Genomic DNA, 17427 nt, shown 5'->3' on the forward strand with positions numbered 1-17427 from the left:
AGTCCTATAGGATTAGTACCCTACCCTTATGACCTCATTTAACCTGCATTACCACCCATAAGCCCTGTCTCCAAATATGGTCACAGGGGGTTAGGGCTTCCACGTATGAATTTGGGACAGACCCAATTTAGTCCATAGCGTTTTCTCTTTTCTTAGAATGAATGTATGGAATCACCTCTTTACTTACCTGCACCTCGTTACACATGAGTTACCTCAGGCCAGACAGTGCAACTGTATTACCATTGTATCCTTGGCACCGTATCTGCCACTTACTGGCCACATGGTCAACGGTGGTTGAATGAATGAACAGGTGATACTAACACACTATTCTGCTCCTTTACCGCTGTCTTAACAGAAAATGCCATAATTAGCTGGGGGTTAGGCATAAGCAGATACCTAGGGCTTTGCTGGAAATAGAACATCAAAACAAGCCTTACGCTACGGCTGGAACAAAAAAAGACAAAAACCAACCAACCAAACAAACAAAAAACACATGTTGGCAAGAATGTGGAGAAAAGGCACCCTTGTATACTGTTGCTGGGAATATACTGGTGAAGCCATTGTACAAAATAGTATGGAGATTCCTCAAAAATTAAAAATAGAAATACCATATGATCCAGTAATTTCACTATTGGATATCTACCCAAAGAAGCAAAAACACTAATTCAAAAAGACAATATGCACCCCTATGTTCACTGCAGCATTATTTACAACTGCCACATCATGGAAGCAGCCCAAGTGTCCACTGATAGATGAATGAATGGATCAAGAAGATGTGGTGTACATACATACAACGGAATATTACTCAGCCATAAAAAAGAAAGAAATCTTGTCATTTGCAACAACATGGATGGACCTAGAGGACATTATGCTAAGTGAAATAAGTCAGACAGACAAAGACAAATACCATATGATTTCATTTAAATGTAGAATCTAAAAAACAACATGAAAAACAAACAGCAGAAACATACCCATAAATACAGAGAACAAAGTGAGAGTTGCCAGCAGGTAGATGAATGGGAGGATGGGAAAAATGGGTGAAAGGGAGTAGGAGATACAGGTTTCCAGTTACGGAATGAGTGAGTCACGGGGATGAAAGGCACAGCATAGGCAATATAGTTCCTGGCACTGTGATAGCATCGTATGGTGACAGATGGGAGCTACACTGGGGGCGAGCACAGCGTAAAGCATAGACCTGCTGAATCACTATGTTGTACATCTGAAGCTAATGTAACACTGTGTTTCAACTATACTTCAATAAAAAAAGCAAAAACAACAAAAAATAAGCCTTGTGCTAACTCCGCTACTGAATGCTATGGACTTACATCTCCCCCCCAGGTCCTCATCAAAGTGGTAGAATGACATGTCAGTTTAAACACTGATCAACAGCCACTCCTGGGCCAGGAAGCAGGTGCTGCACCTGTTTATGGGAACAGCACACCAACTGAATTTCTATGTTCTTATTTCAGATTTACAAGTTTGTAAAGAATAGGGTAAATAATTCAATAAAATATATCCATTGAATAAATGACCACGGGATATGGATACTATACTCACCACCAGTTAAAATTATGTATAAAAAAGAAACCACTGCAAACAGGCCTGTACAAAACTTTATTGCACTTTGAATAATAAGCATGTAACAAAATTTAGAGCATGGTTAGGATGAAATATCTCAAATATATTCTTTACAAAAGCAGTAAGTACAGTACACAAAGACTGCTCCTAATATTTTAAAGTCTGCTGAAAAGATCAAGACATACTAGGATCTGTGGAGTTACCTTTCCTTTCCACTAGAGCATTTATTCCCATTAGCTTTGCTACAAATGAAAGTTAACATATAGGACCATACACATATAATAAGTGAAATGGAAAATGAAGGCATACAACAAACATTCCAATTACTAAGCAAATGTGAAGAATGAAGTCTTTTTAGTATTCCGGAACCTGCATTTCCTTGGAACATACTGACCAGGTAACAAAGCAACTTTTCTCTAACATGTTTTTAACATGACACAATTTTGACCATTCCCAATGTAATCAATACTCTGTCTTAGCATAATTTGAGGGTTTGCAAATGTACTTAAGAAACACATTCATCTCATTCAGAGGTGATATTCAAAAGCCTGAAGGCCCACCAGTCCACTGTCCTTCCCCAATAATCACAGACACTGGTGTAAATGACTGGTGTGGCAACACGGTCTGTCCTGTCTGAGTATCAGTCCCGATATTTTTTCCAAAGACACCAGACACATGTTTTGGCTAATGGACAAGCATGTGCTATGAGATATGAAACATGAAATTCACACAGACATGAAATTGAACTCAAATACTCTGCTGCATGGAGGCTGAATGTGAAATATTTCACAGTGACTGAAATTGACTGGCTAACAGGCAATGGTGGTCTTTTTTATATTCAACTTTGATTAAAATAAATGGACTTTCAAGAAACCCTTGAGATTTAGTTAATGCTACTAACCTAAAGGCTCTGAATTACTGCGGAGCCTTTAAAATCAGTATACGTGACCTTTTATATATTTTTCCTTAAGAAAAAAAATAATAATAAAAACACCGAGGTACTTTAGTTTCTTTTCAAGGGATTACTGTTGTTATCTTCCTGAGATGCAAAAGACCATAAGAGAAAAGCACCATGCCTAGGTTGCTGAATGAGGCACCAGACACTAATAGTTTGGTCCTTTTCTAAATGGATCTCTTCCGACAATTACACTAAAACATAGCGATGGATCACAGATGCCAGGGGGTCCTGGTTGCCCTTGGATGCCGGGTTTTCCATGATCTCCATCTTTGCCTGGGAGACCTGGGTCTCCTGGAGGACCTTCTTTGCTTATTCCAGGAGGACCCTCTGGACCTAAGATGGGACATGAGCAATATATGAACAGAGGAGTCTGATTTTTGATGATGATAGAGCTGATTCTGCAAGAAACTCAAACTGAAAAAAAATTTTTTTTTAAGTTTTACATATTTGCACAAATGTGAAAAGAGGAGGGACTCTATTGCTAATTCTATATACCTACCATGTGGAAAACAACTATCCAAAAATAATCAGCAATTTTTATAAAACCGGGCTAAGCTACAATATAGCAATCATGCTGCTGATTAAAACACAGGGCTAAACATTCTAATATTTTAATTGGTGGGTTGCCCAAACTTATTTCTTCCTTACAGAGTATCTCCTGCCAATATTATTATAAATTACCAAGTGAATAATCAGTAAGCTAAAACTCTACTGAAGTCACTTTTGTGCCATATTTGCAGTTAAATGACTATTTTCTTTTCATTACACACATTTTGAAGTTTCCACGTTAAAATACAGTCATTACCATGCAGTAGTTGTGATCAATATACACACAAAGGTATCACAGCACTCACTTGTGAACCATCGCCTAATTAGTTCAATTAGCATGCTCAAAGGAAGGAGAGCTAACTTAGGATTTTGGCCTTTTAAAAAGTTGATGACTCAAAAGATCAAAACATTCAGCTTTTGAAATGGAGCAGAGTGGTCTGAGGCACTTTCTATTACTAATTATTATTATTCCTGCTCCTACAACTGAGAAACATTTATTTAGCACTAAACTACAACTGTAGATATTGTTCCAAGTATTTTACATAAAGACTGTTGAATCCTTTGGTCCACCCAAAAGCGTCATGAGGTAGTAACATCTAGAATAACAATAGGGGGTGCCTGGGTGGCTCAGTCAGTTGAGCGTCTGACTTTGGCTCAGGTCATGATCTTAGGGTCCTGGGATCGAGCCCAGTGTCAGGCTCCCTGCTCAGTAGCTAGTCTGCTCTTTCTCACAGAAATAAAATTTTCAAAAATAACAGCACACATTTATTGAAGACATGATCGTTATGCACTGTTCCAACCGTACTACGTGTATTAACTCGTATCATTTTCCAATAATGTCATGATGCACATGACACCTCATCACCATTTCACAAATGAGGAAACGGAAGCATAACTAAGTTAAATAACACAGCTAGCAAAGGGTCCACCCTTTCAGTTACTCTGCTGCCTTGAGAATCATAAAGATTGAACAGTGATACACACTAGATAAACATGGGTGATTAAAGCCATTCAAGACGGAGTAGTCTTCTAAGGCATCCAAACGATAAACAAGAGAAAATCCTGAGTGATTAAAAAATATGATAGAGGAAGAAAAGTCTAAGAGTTAGAGCTCAATGTGTTTGTTGAAGGCGAATCATTCAAAAAAGGAAACAAATGTATTGATTTCAATTTTTTTGACATAGATTGCTGATGATCTTCTTAAAGCCAAATGTGCAGCAACACTTAAGAGCATATAATAAGTCTTACCTGGGGGACCAGGAGGACCTTGTTCTCCAGGGTACCCAAACCCTTGGCTCCCCTTTGCCCCATTTCTTCCTGGTAGGCCTGCAGAGTGTCAAAGATGGGAGTAAGTTTCCTATAAAATCACTTCCTCCTAGATTGTTTCTTTCAAAGCTGTTAATACACACATTGAAAGAAAAATAAATCTTTTAAAAATAGCCTGCCATTTATTATTTCTCATGGGAAACAGAATTTTTGAAGCAAAAATTTCCAAAATTACCAGGGATCTAGAAAGATGCAACAAAGATTAAATATTAAAAAGGAAAATGTCTTGGGATTATCAGCCTTTTCTGTTAATCATTGTTCGTTTATTACTGTGATTGAGTGTCTAAATTGTTCACATAATAGTAAATAAAAAGGAAAGTATTATCAACTGACATTTCATATAAACATTCAAAGACAGAGAAGTAAGTTGTGGGCCATTAGGAAGTTTGGTTGCAAAACATAATTTTTCCCATACAAGAAAAAAACCTTTTCAATAAGGTAACAGAAATTACTAAAGTCAAAACAAAGGAAATAGTGTCTCTGACTTTCCATTTAAAGACCTTATTAAAGACGCGGGCAAAATCTCTAAGTGCATTGTCAACATTTTCTAATTTGTCACTGCACAAGCTTCAAACTTTAACCTTTCTCTACCTTAGAATATTGCTTTAAGAAAATAGAACAATTGTTTTTTAACTAGTCGACAAATTATTTAAAGACTTAAGTATACAAGAGCTTTTTGTCATCATAAAAACAAAGATGAACCCTTGCCTATTAAATCAATTTAGACGGTGAGTACAAAACATACCCTTTTTTGTTGTTCATTTGCTTATGCACATAAAGTTAAGTACCTTTTAATCCTCTGGCACCTGGATGTCCAGGAGCACCCACTAACCCAGGAACACCATCTCTTCCTGGCAAACCAGGAAATCCTCGAGGACCTTCTGGGCCAATGGGACCAGGTGGTCCAGGAATACCAGGGGAACCGTGTTGGGACTGGCAATGATCACAACTTTGAATTCTTCCACTCTGAAGTAAGACTGGTAGCTGAGCTTAAAAACAAAGAAGTCCCACTCCTTATGTTTAAATGGTAAATGAGCATTAGTACCATCTCTACCCATTTTTTCCAATTTACAGATGCCAATCTGTTGACCAATAATTTCACTTCTAGGAATTGTACTCTGGAAATACTCATTGCTCTGTGTCACAATTTTATTGTAGCAATTACTTGGGCAAATTTGTAGCAAATGGGAGGAAAAAGTGAAAGTGCCCCCAAAAAAGAAATTGGCAAATTAATCCATATTTATGAATTAAATTTTCAGAATTATGTCAGAAAAGAAAATTTAATTCATGGTGAAATAATGATAAATTGCTTCAGTAAAAAAATTATTAAAGAGTTCATATAATTTCCATCTTCATAGACATACTCATCTAGAAAAAAAACAGGGGTTTATAAATATCCTTTATTTTCTTATGTTCCTAATTTCTTTTATAATTTCTACCAAGAATCTGTATTACTTTAGTAATTTTAAAATGTTATTAAAATCTGTTTGAGACTTACCTCTTAATACATCGGTGCAAACTTGTCGAATAAACTGTTCTGAAAATTCTCTCCCCTGCATCAAATTATTAGGGGTTATAACATGTACATACCAAGTAAAAAGCAATGAAAACACAAGAACTGTGGCAGAAGCAGAATACATACGGGCTTCCCGTCCAATCCTGGAGGTCCCTGAGGACCTGCTTCCCCACGCTGCCCCTGGGGACCCACAGGCCCCATCAGGCCGTCCACCCCAGACTCTCCTTTGGGTCCAGTGGCACCTCTGACACCAGGTTCTCCCTTTTCACCTCTCTAAAATCAGAAGACATCTTTAAAAGTTCTATTTAAATATTTCAGAAGGTATAATTGCATCATAGAATTCTTTAAGGATATGCATATGACCATATACATATGCATATGTGATGTACATTATGTAGGGAACAGCTGTGAAATGCTATTGATCAGAAGGGAAACTTCATATCATATTAAACTATCATTTATCAATCCGTCCACCATCCACCCAACTCCACACTGAGCGTATTGTGTAGGCAATATGTTCGGTGCGAGAGAAACAGCAAACGTGACACAGTCCTGTTCCCAAAGAGTTTAAATTCTAGAGAGTCAAATACAGAAACACCACGTTCTTTGTTGAAATATATGCAAATAAAACTTAGCTCCTAATCAAGAAGAAGAACCATTAATATTCACAAATATGTAACATTTCATAACTAATTAAATGAACCCACAAATTAGGAAAATCACTAAGAACTGAAGAACATGAAAGGCATTTTCTGTTTGTGATATCAACAGCTAGATTTATACAGCATTGAAAATTCATGCAATAAGGACTGAAAAGAGAGCATAAGAGATGCAGAAACATACCTCTCCTTTTGCACCATGATGACCTTGAATTCCCTTTGAAAATTAATAGGAAAAAAAAACTAAAAAACTGTGCAAGGTACCATACTAAAAATGTGGCGTATACTTTTTGCCACACATTTAATCAAACTTTAGTTTTCAATTTGAAAAGTACTGATAGATTTAGTTGAAGAATTACACCTCTTTTGCCTTTTTAAAGACCAATGACTAGAAAATATGCTAACTAGATGACAGAAAAATGTGAATTTATGTAACTGTTTCATTCTTAGATATGAGTATTTTTATATGCAGGTCAAATATGTAGGTTAGAATGGGATTCTAGCTGAATTCTATTTAAATTCTATTCTGAATTTTAAATATGCTACTATTTTAATGGAAATTAAACTCAAATCAGGTAAGATAAGATACAGTCTTTGATTTGGTGATTAAATATTCTATTTTCCTAAGTATATGTCCTTAAAATTAAATGTCAATTGAGCAATATTTATAAAAGATGACTTAAAGCAAAGATGCCATTCAAACTGATTAATAGGGAAGAAAATTCCCATCTGTCCTCTGCCTAAACCACTCACTGCTGGCAATTCAGAAATCAGAAAAACAGTGTGAGGTATAATATGGTATTCTTCCCAAGTGATACACACACTGGGGAGCCCATTCAGGAAATTCACTCACCATTACAATCACTGAATGCATCTGGATGGCTCTATTAAATTATTTCCCACTCATCTCTCATGTATTCATTACAATGACAAATTACAGGTGATAAGAACTTCCAAGAAAGGCATTACAATTTCCCATTTTGAAATTCCTTGTACACTCAGGTTCTAAACTCGCCCAGTACCAGCTAAGGAATAAGGGTAGAGCCTGCACGTACACAGGCAGGATTTCATCATTAGCTTTATAATTAGAAATTGGTATTCTGCAATTCAATAAAAAATTTAGTGTATAACATTTCACAGTATGAATTTTGAGTCTGATTACTTATTTGGCATCCTCTCTAGGTTCCTTGAACACGGATACCCAGGTGAGACACAAGGGAAGACAAATAAGGTAAAATCCATGTATGGCACAGAAAAAGAAAGATTCTCAAATCAAAATGAGAGCGTAAAAACAGTAAGTTTTCATATAAAAATATATTAGCAAGTGAAACACTGTAAGATTATTCTTTAAATACTGAGGTTTCTGAAGAAACGCTGGGGTGTTCCCTACCAGACATAACCCTACAACCGGAGCTCAGATAAGAGGAAAGAAAGAAGAGTTAAGTTCTCAGGACTAGAACTGAATTAGAGCTGAAACTGAAAACAGCTGTCATCTGAGACTCCAACTAGGATGATTTCATGAGCGAAACACAACATGAAGGCCAAGAAATCACACACTTGCAGCACTTGGTAGGATGACAGGTAACTAGTACTGTTCATTTTTAAAGAGCTTGGGACAACTATTCAGCTGCTGAAAAGCAATCGTTGCTCTGACCCCCAAGTACTCCCTAAGGGCTCAGAGTTCCTGGTGGTGAGAAATGCAGCCTCCAACAAATCTAGGGCAGAAGCTTTCTAGGGAACTCAAACCCTGCCTGGGAAACAGACTGCTATTTTCCTTCAGAAGTGAGGGAAAAAAACACGTGAAGGGAACTGTGGAGAGTGTGTCATCTGGAAGCTAGTGACCTAGCAAAGTTGTGAGCTCAGACTCCCCAGGAAATAGCCTTCTTTTCCGACAGTTATTGTAAGGATTTGGGGGGAAAGGCCTGGGTTGCAGAGGTTGAATGGATGAAGAGGTGAAGGTCCTCCTATGAGAACAGCTGTTTATACACATTGTGTGATTCACTTAGGGAAATCAAGGGGTCAGTCTGTGTTGCCAGTGAGGAGAATGGGGACAGAGCTGGCTGTGTCATCAAGAAGATCAGAGTCAAGAGGAGGAGCACTAAATTAAGACATATTTTAATGAACATAGTTGTACGCGGGCGAACTCCGGCCATTTCTCCTCTTAGTTACTTTTGCTCTTGGTGTTCGCTTCTAAATTCTCAGCTCTTCTTAGTACCAGCACTCACCTTCCATCCTGTATTACAGACAACCTTGTGACCATATGCTTTCAGACCTCGCCCCCATGGTCTCTCAGATTCCTCCAGCTGAGGGACACAGAGACCCCTGTCCTCAAAGATGTCACTCACGGTTTTATCCCCCTGTCTCCAGAACCAGTATAATTACTGACTCTCTCCTGAATGTCACATTTGAAAGAGGTCTACCCCATGAGGGGACTCATATGTACACCCTGCCCCTCCAAGTGTGGACCAAGTTGGATCTGAGCTTAACTACTGGCCATGCAGCAGCACACAAGTTACATTAGTTACAAATCACGTGTGTGCCTCTTTTGGTCCAACTTAGCTCTGACTGAACTCGCAGGCCATATGGCAATCTCACTGAAACACTACTTAATGAGGAGAGTTGAGTCAGGGAAGAAGCAAAACAATTTTACTATGTATTTATTCCATAACACAGTCCCTCAAGATAGCATTTAATAAATCTCTAGTGTAGTAAATTCTCTTTCTGAACACACAAGAGGGAAACAACTACATTTCTCCACTTCTACTAGGCTTCCACTACTCACATTTCAAGAAAAAAATCAAGACTGAATGGTAGATACGGAGATACTGACACTGTATGGCCACCTTTAGCCAATAACTATTCCAAGACATCAGTGGAATTGCCTACTGTTAGCATGAAAAAAGCATGGAAAAGCAAGTTTCACGGTCACCAATCAGTACAGAAAAATGAAAACATAAGGCAAATGATTAAAGCAAACCATTGTCACCATCACCACCAGATATTTTCTTCCTCATGTGCTGAGAATGCATATTCCAATCTACCCTTCTTCCTACTCTTTTCCATTTGCAGGTAATCCTCTCCCAGCACCATCCAGTTACGTGATTATTTCATTGTCCATCAGAGAAAACAAAAGTACCTGTTGCCCTGGAATCCCCTGTCTTCCATCTTCTCCCTTTTGGCCCTTTAAAATTTAATAAAAATTGCTGATTAGCTTGCACACATATAATGCAATCACACATAAGACACAAACTGTGTATTAACCTGTGGTCAAGCAGAAATATCACCAAAGAAGTGATGCAAATATATAAAATGATGTAAGAAAGGAAGAAGTTAGTCTCTCAGAGGAAGAAAAAAAAGACTCAACCCTAACATTAACACCATGCAAATCATTTAAAAATCCAATGGCTGTCGACATTTTACTAATTTCAGTGACATAACTATGTTCAGTACTGACTATACACATGCAAAGACAAGACATCTTTAAAGGAATTTTTTAAAATTAAAAATACACTACAAAGTGGACTACTACTCATACATTGAAAAATGGAATCTTGCCATTTGTGACAACAGGAATAGAACTTGAGGGCATTATGCTAAGTGAAGTAAGTCAGAGAAAGACAAATATCGTTATGATTTCACTTACATGTGGCGTCTAACAAAGTAAAACAAACAAAACAAACCAAAAAAACCTAAGCTAATAGATACAGAGAACAGAAGAGTGGTTGCCAGAAAAGAGGGGGTGGGTGAAATAGAGGGGTCAAAAGATACAAACTTTCTGTTATAAAATAAAGAAGTCCTGAGGATGGGTGTACAACATGGCTACTACAATTAATAATACCATATTGTCTATTTGAAAGTTGCTAGGAGAATGATTCTTAAAAGTCCTCATCAAAAAAAAAATTGTAACTATGTATGGTGATAGATGGTAATCAGTCTTATTGTTGTGATCATTTCACGGTGTATACAAATTTTGAATCGTTAATGTTGTGTACCTGCAATGCAGCTGACCCTTGAACAATGCGAAGGTTGAGGGCACCAAACTCCCTCAAAGTAAAAATTCTATGTATAACTTTTGATTCCCCCCAAGTTTAACTACTAATAGACCACGGATGACGAGAAGTCTTAAAAATAATATAAACTATCAATCCATATTTTGTATATTATATGTAATATATTCTATATTCTTGCAATTAAGTAAGTTAGAGAAAAGTAAATGTTAAGAAAATCATAAGGAAGAGAAATACATTTATGATACAGTACTTTATCTATTGAAAAAAATGCATATAAGTGGAACTGGGGAGTCCAAACCGACATTGTTCAAGGGTCAGCCATATACTGTTATATGTCAATTATAATTCAGTAAAAGTACCATAAAAACATTTTGCGTGAAGATCTTTAAATCAGGACAAATAAGAAGGGAGGAAAAATAATAAAGATATAAATACATTTTTCCATTTAATAAATACTTTTGGATATCCATTATATATAATGCATGGTCCTAGCCCCTGAAGCACTATTTCACCCCTATGTTGAACAAGATAATTAGCAATTTCTAGGTAAACAGATACCTAGATAATATAATCAATGAATGATCTACTGACTTAAATTTTAAATCACTCTTGCATCATGATTTAGTCATTTATTTACTTAAGTGAATTCCCAATATTTATTGAATGACACCTATCTGCTGGCCCACAGAGACACGGAAACAAAGATACTGTCACCTTCACGTTGCTTACTGTGTGGTGGGAAAGATAAGCCATTAAATGAAGAATGATGAAAATGCATACTTAAACATCTGGGATGGATACTACTAGAACAGGAAGGGCTATCTGACAGAAAAGGCATCCTACAGGGCAGGGAAAATGACTCAACCTTAAATGACCAAAAAGAGTTAGTCAAGCCCAGAAGCACTTTATCTTGAAGTGTGTGGGGCACCACGGAAGGATTCCTGAACACATGTGTAGCTTAGTAATCGTATGCTGGTGGGAACATGGGAGGAAGGGAGGAGACTGCACTCAAGGGGACCAGTGAGGAGGACACTGCAGTAATCTGGGGCCCACGACAAGAAATGTTAGGAAAGTGTGGACAGGAAGAAGGGGCCAAGTTCCAGAGAGACTTAGATATGAAACTGCAGGTGAAGAGAGGAGAGAATTGAGTTTTAAGTTAACTTTCAAGACTTTTCCCCTCAGATCACTACATACTGCTACTATTACCATGATAAAGAACAGAGTAGGAGCTGGTTTATGGGGAAAGGTGACAAGTTCTGTTTTGGACACGTTGATGTGCACATGAGACACCCAAACTCAGTATCAAGAAGGAAATTGAAATATGTGGGTCTAGAGCTCACAGACACTTCCTTAAAATTCACCTCTCCTCCTCTCATTTCAAGATTAAGAAATCATAATACTTGAATACCTTCAGTAAAAGAAACTGAATCAACAGTTGAAAAACTATTGTTGAGACTCTAACCTTAGTAGATTCTAACTCTACTCTTACTTCCATTTGTAATTTCCTTTTATGCCTCCAGAAATTCTAGAGCTCTTTGCATTTGTTGCTAAGACACCCAAATGAAACGTCTTTCTAAATCATTACATGTCCTCAGCCTGATTTAATTTTTTGGTGTAATTCTCCTTCCATCTGTTAGTTTGAACATGTTTCATATTTGGTGTTAATGGTTTCTTACCAAATTTATTTGTGCCATAAGCCATTTCAAATCATTTCTGGAAACATACTTACTTTCCATAAATATATAAATAAAGATATTAGAAGTATGTAATAAAATCTGTATCTGTTTTGTTGAACCACTTGGTTCCCAAGTTTTCTACAACACTGAAGTGGTGAAAAATCTTAAAATGAGATTTGATATTGACTAAAAAGTTTAGAAGACAAGAAGAAAGCTGGGAATTAACAATTAGATACTGATGGCAAAACAGGAAGGAGCTGGAAAAGCCACGTAAGAACTAAAAAGAACTAAAAAGCTCTGATTTTATTGCCAAACAAAAATAAAAAAGCCAGCAACATACCTGAATGCCTCTTTCACCTTGACTTCCTTTGTCCCCCTGCAAAAAGGCAATTTAATATCTATCATAATCCAGGATCTTCTGTATCCTATCAAATAAACATTTTTCCACAGGGGAAAAAAAAAACATTTGGTCTCATACAAATTCCACAAGTGCTTTATAAGCAGAAGCTGATTCCAAAACAGTATTTGGAAAGAGAGTAAAATTATGCCAAAATGATATTCTAAATGAACACTGCCTTGTGCTCAGAAGGGGCATCCTACAGGGCAGGGAAAACGGCTCAACCTTAAATGACCAAAAAAGAGTTAGTCAAACCCAAATTTGAAAGGAAAATTGACTATAATTTCTATTTTACTGGGAATAAGATAACTTTTCTATATTGATCACCACCTAACAAACAAACACGAGAAAACTCATTTTGACAACTGTTGTTTTACGAAATCAAACTGAAAATCTTCCACTGAGCCAGTACCAGCCACACATTTATAGAATGCAATGACGTAGAACATAATGTTGAAATGGTATTTTAGAAAACATATGCTTCAAAAATGAATTTTTGGGGAAAATCCATATTCCAGAATAAAAATGTTCCTAGGGTTTTTCAGCTAGAGGAGACATTTGAAACCAACTAGTTCAATGTCCTGGTTCTTACAAGGACATAAATCTGAATCTGAATGAATATAATGAATCCGCAAAACAAGAAAGATAAGCACTTGCCCTACGATGAACTTGGACACTGTTTCCAAATTTCTTTTCTACCTTACCATGCTCTCTAAACAGAGAGAGAGCTTTGTGTTTACAGTAAACAAAATATAGGTGATCTTTTAAAGGGCAAGTTTTGCACAAGAAATTTCTCTAAATCCAAACATATATATACACAGGTTTACTTAACATGTACTAAGTTTCTAACACTTCATTGCTCCTGTGAGGGTCATCTCTGTCTCTGCAAGTGTTTACAAGCTGCTCAGGGGGACAAAAAGGTCAAGGATCATACTGATTTTAAAACCAAGGGCCAAGTATAGAAAAATGAAATGGTAGAAAAACAAAAACAGCAAGGGATATAAAGATAAAGACGTAAGTTTGTATCCTTTCCAGAATAAAAGCCAGTATATTTACTTTTAGCCTGAAATGTATGTACTTGCAGTGGCACTGACTTCTTTGACAAATGGGCAGTCAGTTGTGTCTGAAAGCCCCCAAACAAATAATATTGATATAGATACAGCTTCAGGCTTCCATTACTTGAGGAGAAAGAGAGAGAGAACTTGAATCTCAAGTGTTGCTCTCTTCTCTCACCAAAACTTTTTAAAAAATATATTTTATTTATTTATTTGAGAGAGAGAGACAGAGCACACAAGCAGGCGGAGCCGCAGGCAGAGGGAGAAGCAGGCTCCCTGCTGAGCAAGGAGCCTGATGGGGAACTCGATTCCAGAACCCTGGGATCATGACCCAAGCTGAAGGCAGACGCTTAACCAACTGAGCCATCCAGGCGCCCCTCACCAAAACATTTTATATTAGCATACATGATTTGTATTTTAAACTCCTCAAATTCATTTTAAATGAAATTCTACGTAATATACTCTTTCATAAATAGGAACTTCATGGTCAAACATTCTGGGTGTGATTTTTATCTTTTTAGACTTTGTCCCCGTTTTGATAAGAGTTATAGTTACAGTTTGGTAAGAGTACCTGACATGGAATACTTTTCCTATAAAATTCTTCACTCACGTAGACTGCAAAACAATCTGAATTTATAGGATATTACTTAAGGATCCGTTTACATTTTCTGAGCTGCATACCTCCTCCAAGGCCCTTATCTAGGAGATCATACCCACATAGGGACAGGAAGGACGCCACAGCTACGGATATGGGGTGGATTATATCATACATATACCACATAGAAAAGTTAGCTTATCATTAAAAGTATCATCAGTCCTACTGATACTTTCACAAAAGGAAGACTTACATGCCAAAAGCTGATTAAAAGTTAATTATATCTCTTAAATAATGCATACCTTTTTTCCTTGAATTCCAGGTAAACCCAGGTATCCTGGTTCTCCTGGGGGACCTACTGCTCCTTGTTCTCCCTAGGTAACATAGAAATCACATAAAGATTGCAGACCTACTGCTTAGGAAAAACACCACTGTTTTTCTCTCTACGTGTATCTCCAATTTATAATCCATGGTTACAAAATTAGTTGACATTTAGAGTTATTACTGCAGACATAGTAAAGAATAAAAAGATCACCGGAGTCCTGATAAAACTTCTTATACTTTTTCCTGTCTTTGCTAGTTAAACTATTCCGATGTTTTAAAGTTTTATAAATATTCATCATTTTATTTTATTTTATAGCTTTAACAATAAAGTAAATAATAAAGTAATGACGATAATAAACATAGGTATCTTGTTTTCTTTACTAACTTTCTCTTCCTCCTTGAAATTGCTTATTCTCATATTGCTACTTTAAAGAACCTATTTTTTTGTTACAAAACTGGTGAGCAAATAGAACTATAATTACTGAAAATCTCATTACTCACTGTTTTTACTTTGTTACAGATTTTCTCTCCACCTCTCACAAGCCCACAATAAACAATTTAGTTCCTAAGATTTGCTCACTATGCATCATTTTAGAATGCCTTTTACCATAAAATATATTAATACTGTGATGTTCTTCATATGCCATTGTTTTTAAGACATAATTTTAAATTACAGAATAGTACTTAACTGTATTGATTTACCATACTTGTTTTAATAAAATGCCAATTGTTAAAAATTAGTTCTCACAATTTTTATTTTTATCAACAATATTGGGGTGAACATCTTTGTGGCTAAATAGTATACACACTTATGGGCTTTTTTTTTTCTTTATACATATGGAATACTGTTTTCTTAGAAGTAAATTCTTGAGCTTTTTCCAGTACAAGTAATATTCCACGACTAAACTCAATTCCTCTGCTCTCCATCATCCCATAGGGATTATTTCCTTAATGAAATAAAGATTTCTTAAAAGTCTTACATAAGGAAATTTTCTGAAAGTTACAGTGATATGTCAATGACATTTAAGTCATATCTGTAAGATATGGGATGGAATCCTGAACTTGCTTTATGGTTTTTTGGTTTGAGTTTTACCATCAGTCCCAAACTATCACATTAACTAAAGACTACTCTCTTTTGTGGAAACAGTTTTGTCCTCTTTACTAATTATGCCCATTCCTGAGCTGCCGAATATTACTGCAGATTGTTAAAGGCTTGAAGAGAACTGAATCCTATTGAAGTAAACATAAACCATTTGGTCTGGAGGAAACTGGAAAAAAGGGCTGTGAGACCCCATGCTAAAGTCCCATCAATCAGCAAACAAAGAAATAACACCACTTGTGGGAGCCACACACATTCCTTCAGTTATAGAAGACAATGATATTCTCTGGACCAAAGAGGAGGCTCATATTAGCATATGGCTTTTATCATTTTTAGAAAAATCAAGCCAAAGTGTATTTTATGTCTGTTACCCAAACTATGATAAAGAGTCCAAAAAAACAAATGAAACCTCGCATTGGCCATTTTCTTTCATGTTTGTTAATTCTGTAATATAGAGAATTCTTCATTTCACGTAACTTTTCTTAAGGGATACAAAACAGTAATATCATCAAATAATGAAACTTATAATTCTTTGAATATATTTCTGAATGCCTCAAATGACAATCACCTTTAGTCCAGAAGCCCCAGGCATCCCTTGAAGTCCAGGTTCACCTTTATTTCCCTGTCAATGCATCAAACCATTTGAATTTAAAAATATGTAGTCACAATATATCTGATATAGACACTTAAGAGAATACATTTAAAATACTTTTTACATTTTCAACTCTCCAACTGTTTGAAACATAGACTCTGTATGTTAAGCCTACTTATTAAGAAAAACTCTTTAAGGTAAGGAACGAGTCCCCATAGTTATAAAGCTTTCTAAAAGCACGTTTTAAAGCTACTAGCTACAAGTAAGGGACGAGAGTCGAAACCTCAGGAACCAGTGCTAATTAGTTGGGTCTCCATATTCCACAGGCCAGACCCATGCATTTTAACAACGTCCTATACACTGAGAACCTTCATCTTTGCCCTGTTCCATTTTCTCAGGATGACTCACCTCCAGTATGCAATTGACAGGAAGAAAATTAGCTTCAAATGTACAGTGGCTTTTTTGAAATACGATGAATCAGAAAACTTTTACTTTGTGTTCTTTTTCAGGATTCCAGTGCAGTCCTTTCTAATAGAAGCTTTGAGGGCAAAACTAACTTGACAGGGCAAAGAATATTAAAGTATAAAAGGGGTTGGGTATATATAGAAAGAACACGTCTGCTGGCTAATAAGGAGAGACTGTCAAAGATAGTGTTGGTTTTCAAATATACTTTGATACTTAAATCCCAATCTAGTCAATGTCGGGCAAAAGCAAGAGCCAAAATGGGTGTACTAATAAGTAAAGGCAACCAACTTCATTTTCGGCTTTTGTAAAGTTTTCTAGGTTGCTCACTGAAACATATGAACACGATATTTGGACTTAGAGCATTCAGCACATAATAGCATTATTAAGCCACAGAACAAGCGTTCCTTAAAATTCCTAATTTTACAAGTGATTAAGCAGAAATTCACAGAGATGGCAAGACTTGCTGCAAGTTATAGGACTTGATTATGTTAACATATCTTTATGTCATTTAGATGATAATTTTTAAAACTGGAATCTAGTATGATTTAATGGCTTTTTTAAAAAAAGGCACTATAAACCAAGTTAGAAGTTTTCTAAAGATCCACCACAGAGTTGCAGCCTCATCCTT

General features: G+C 36.4%; 1 protein-coding gene across 2 annotated transcripts in view; it reads right to left on the minus strand.

The window, feature by feature from the left end:
- Positions 1-1600: 1600 nt before the first annotated feature.
- Positions 1601-17427, minus strand: part of COL21A1 (collagen type XXI alpha 1 chain) — a 119686-nt gene continuing 103859 nt past the window's right edge. For both annotated transcript variants that reach the window (XM_008691759.2, XM_040643590.1), the window contains 10 exons: positions 16311-16364; positions 14622-14693; positions 12613-12648; positions 9723-9767; positions 6771-6803; positions 6054-6200; positions 5910-5964; positions 5200-5400; positions 4334-4411; positions 1601-2869 (listed from right to left, as the gene is read on the minus strand). In XM_008691759.2, the coding sequence (XP_008689981.1) occupies positions 2682-2869; positions 4334-4411; positions 5200-5400; positions 5910-5964; positions 6054-6200; positions 6771-6803; positions 9723-9767; positions 12613-12648; positions 14622-14693; positions 16311-16364 (909 nt within the window). In that variant the 3' untranslated portion in view covers positions 1601-2681. The remainder of the gene's footprint in view (positions 2870-4333; positions 4412-5199; positions 5401-5909; positions 5965-6053; positions 6201-6770; positions 6804-9722; positions 9768-12612; positions 12649-14621; positions 14694-16310; positions 16365-17427) is intronic.

Source organism: Ursus maritimus, unplaced genomic scaffold (assembly GCF_017311325.1).
Source record: "Ursus maritimus isolate PB19 unplaced genomic scaffold, ASM1731132v1 scaffold_29, whole genome shotgun sequence".
NCBI lineage: Eukaryota > Metazoa > Chordata > Mammalia > Carnivora > Ursidae > Ursus > Ursus maritimus.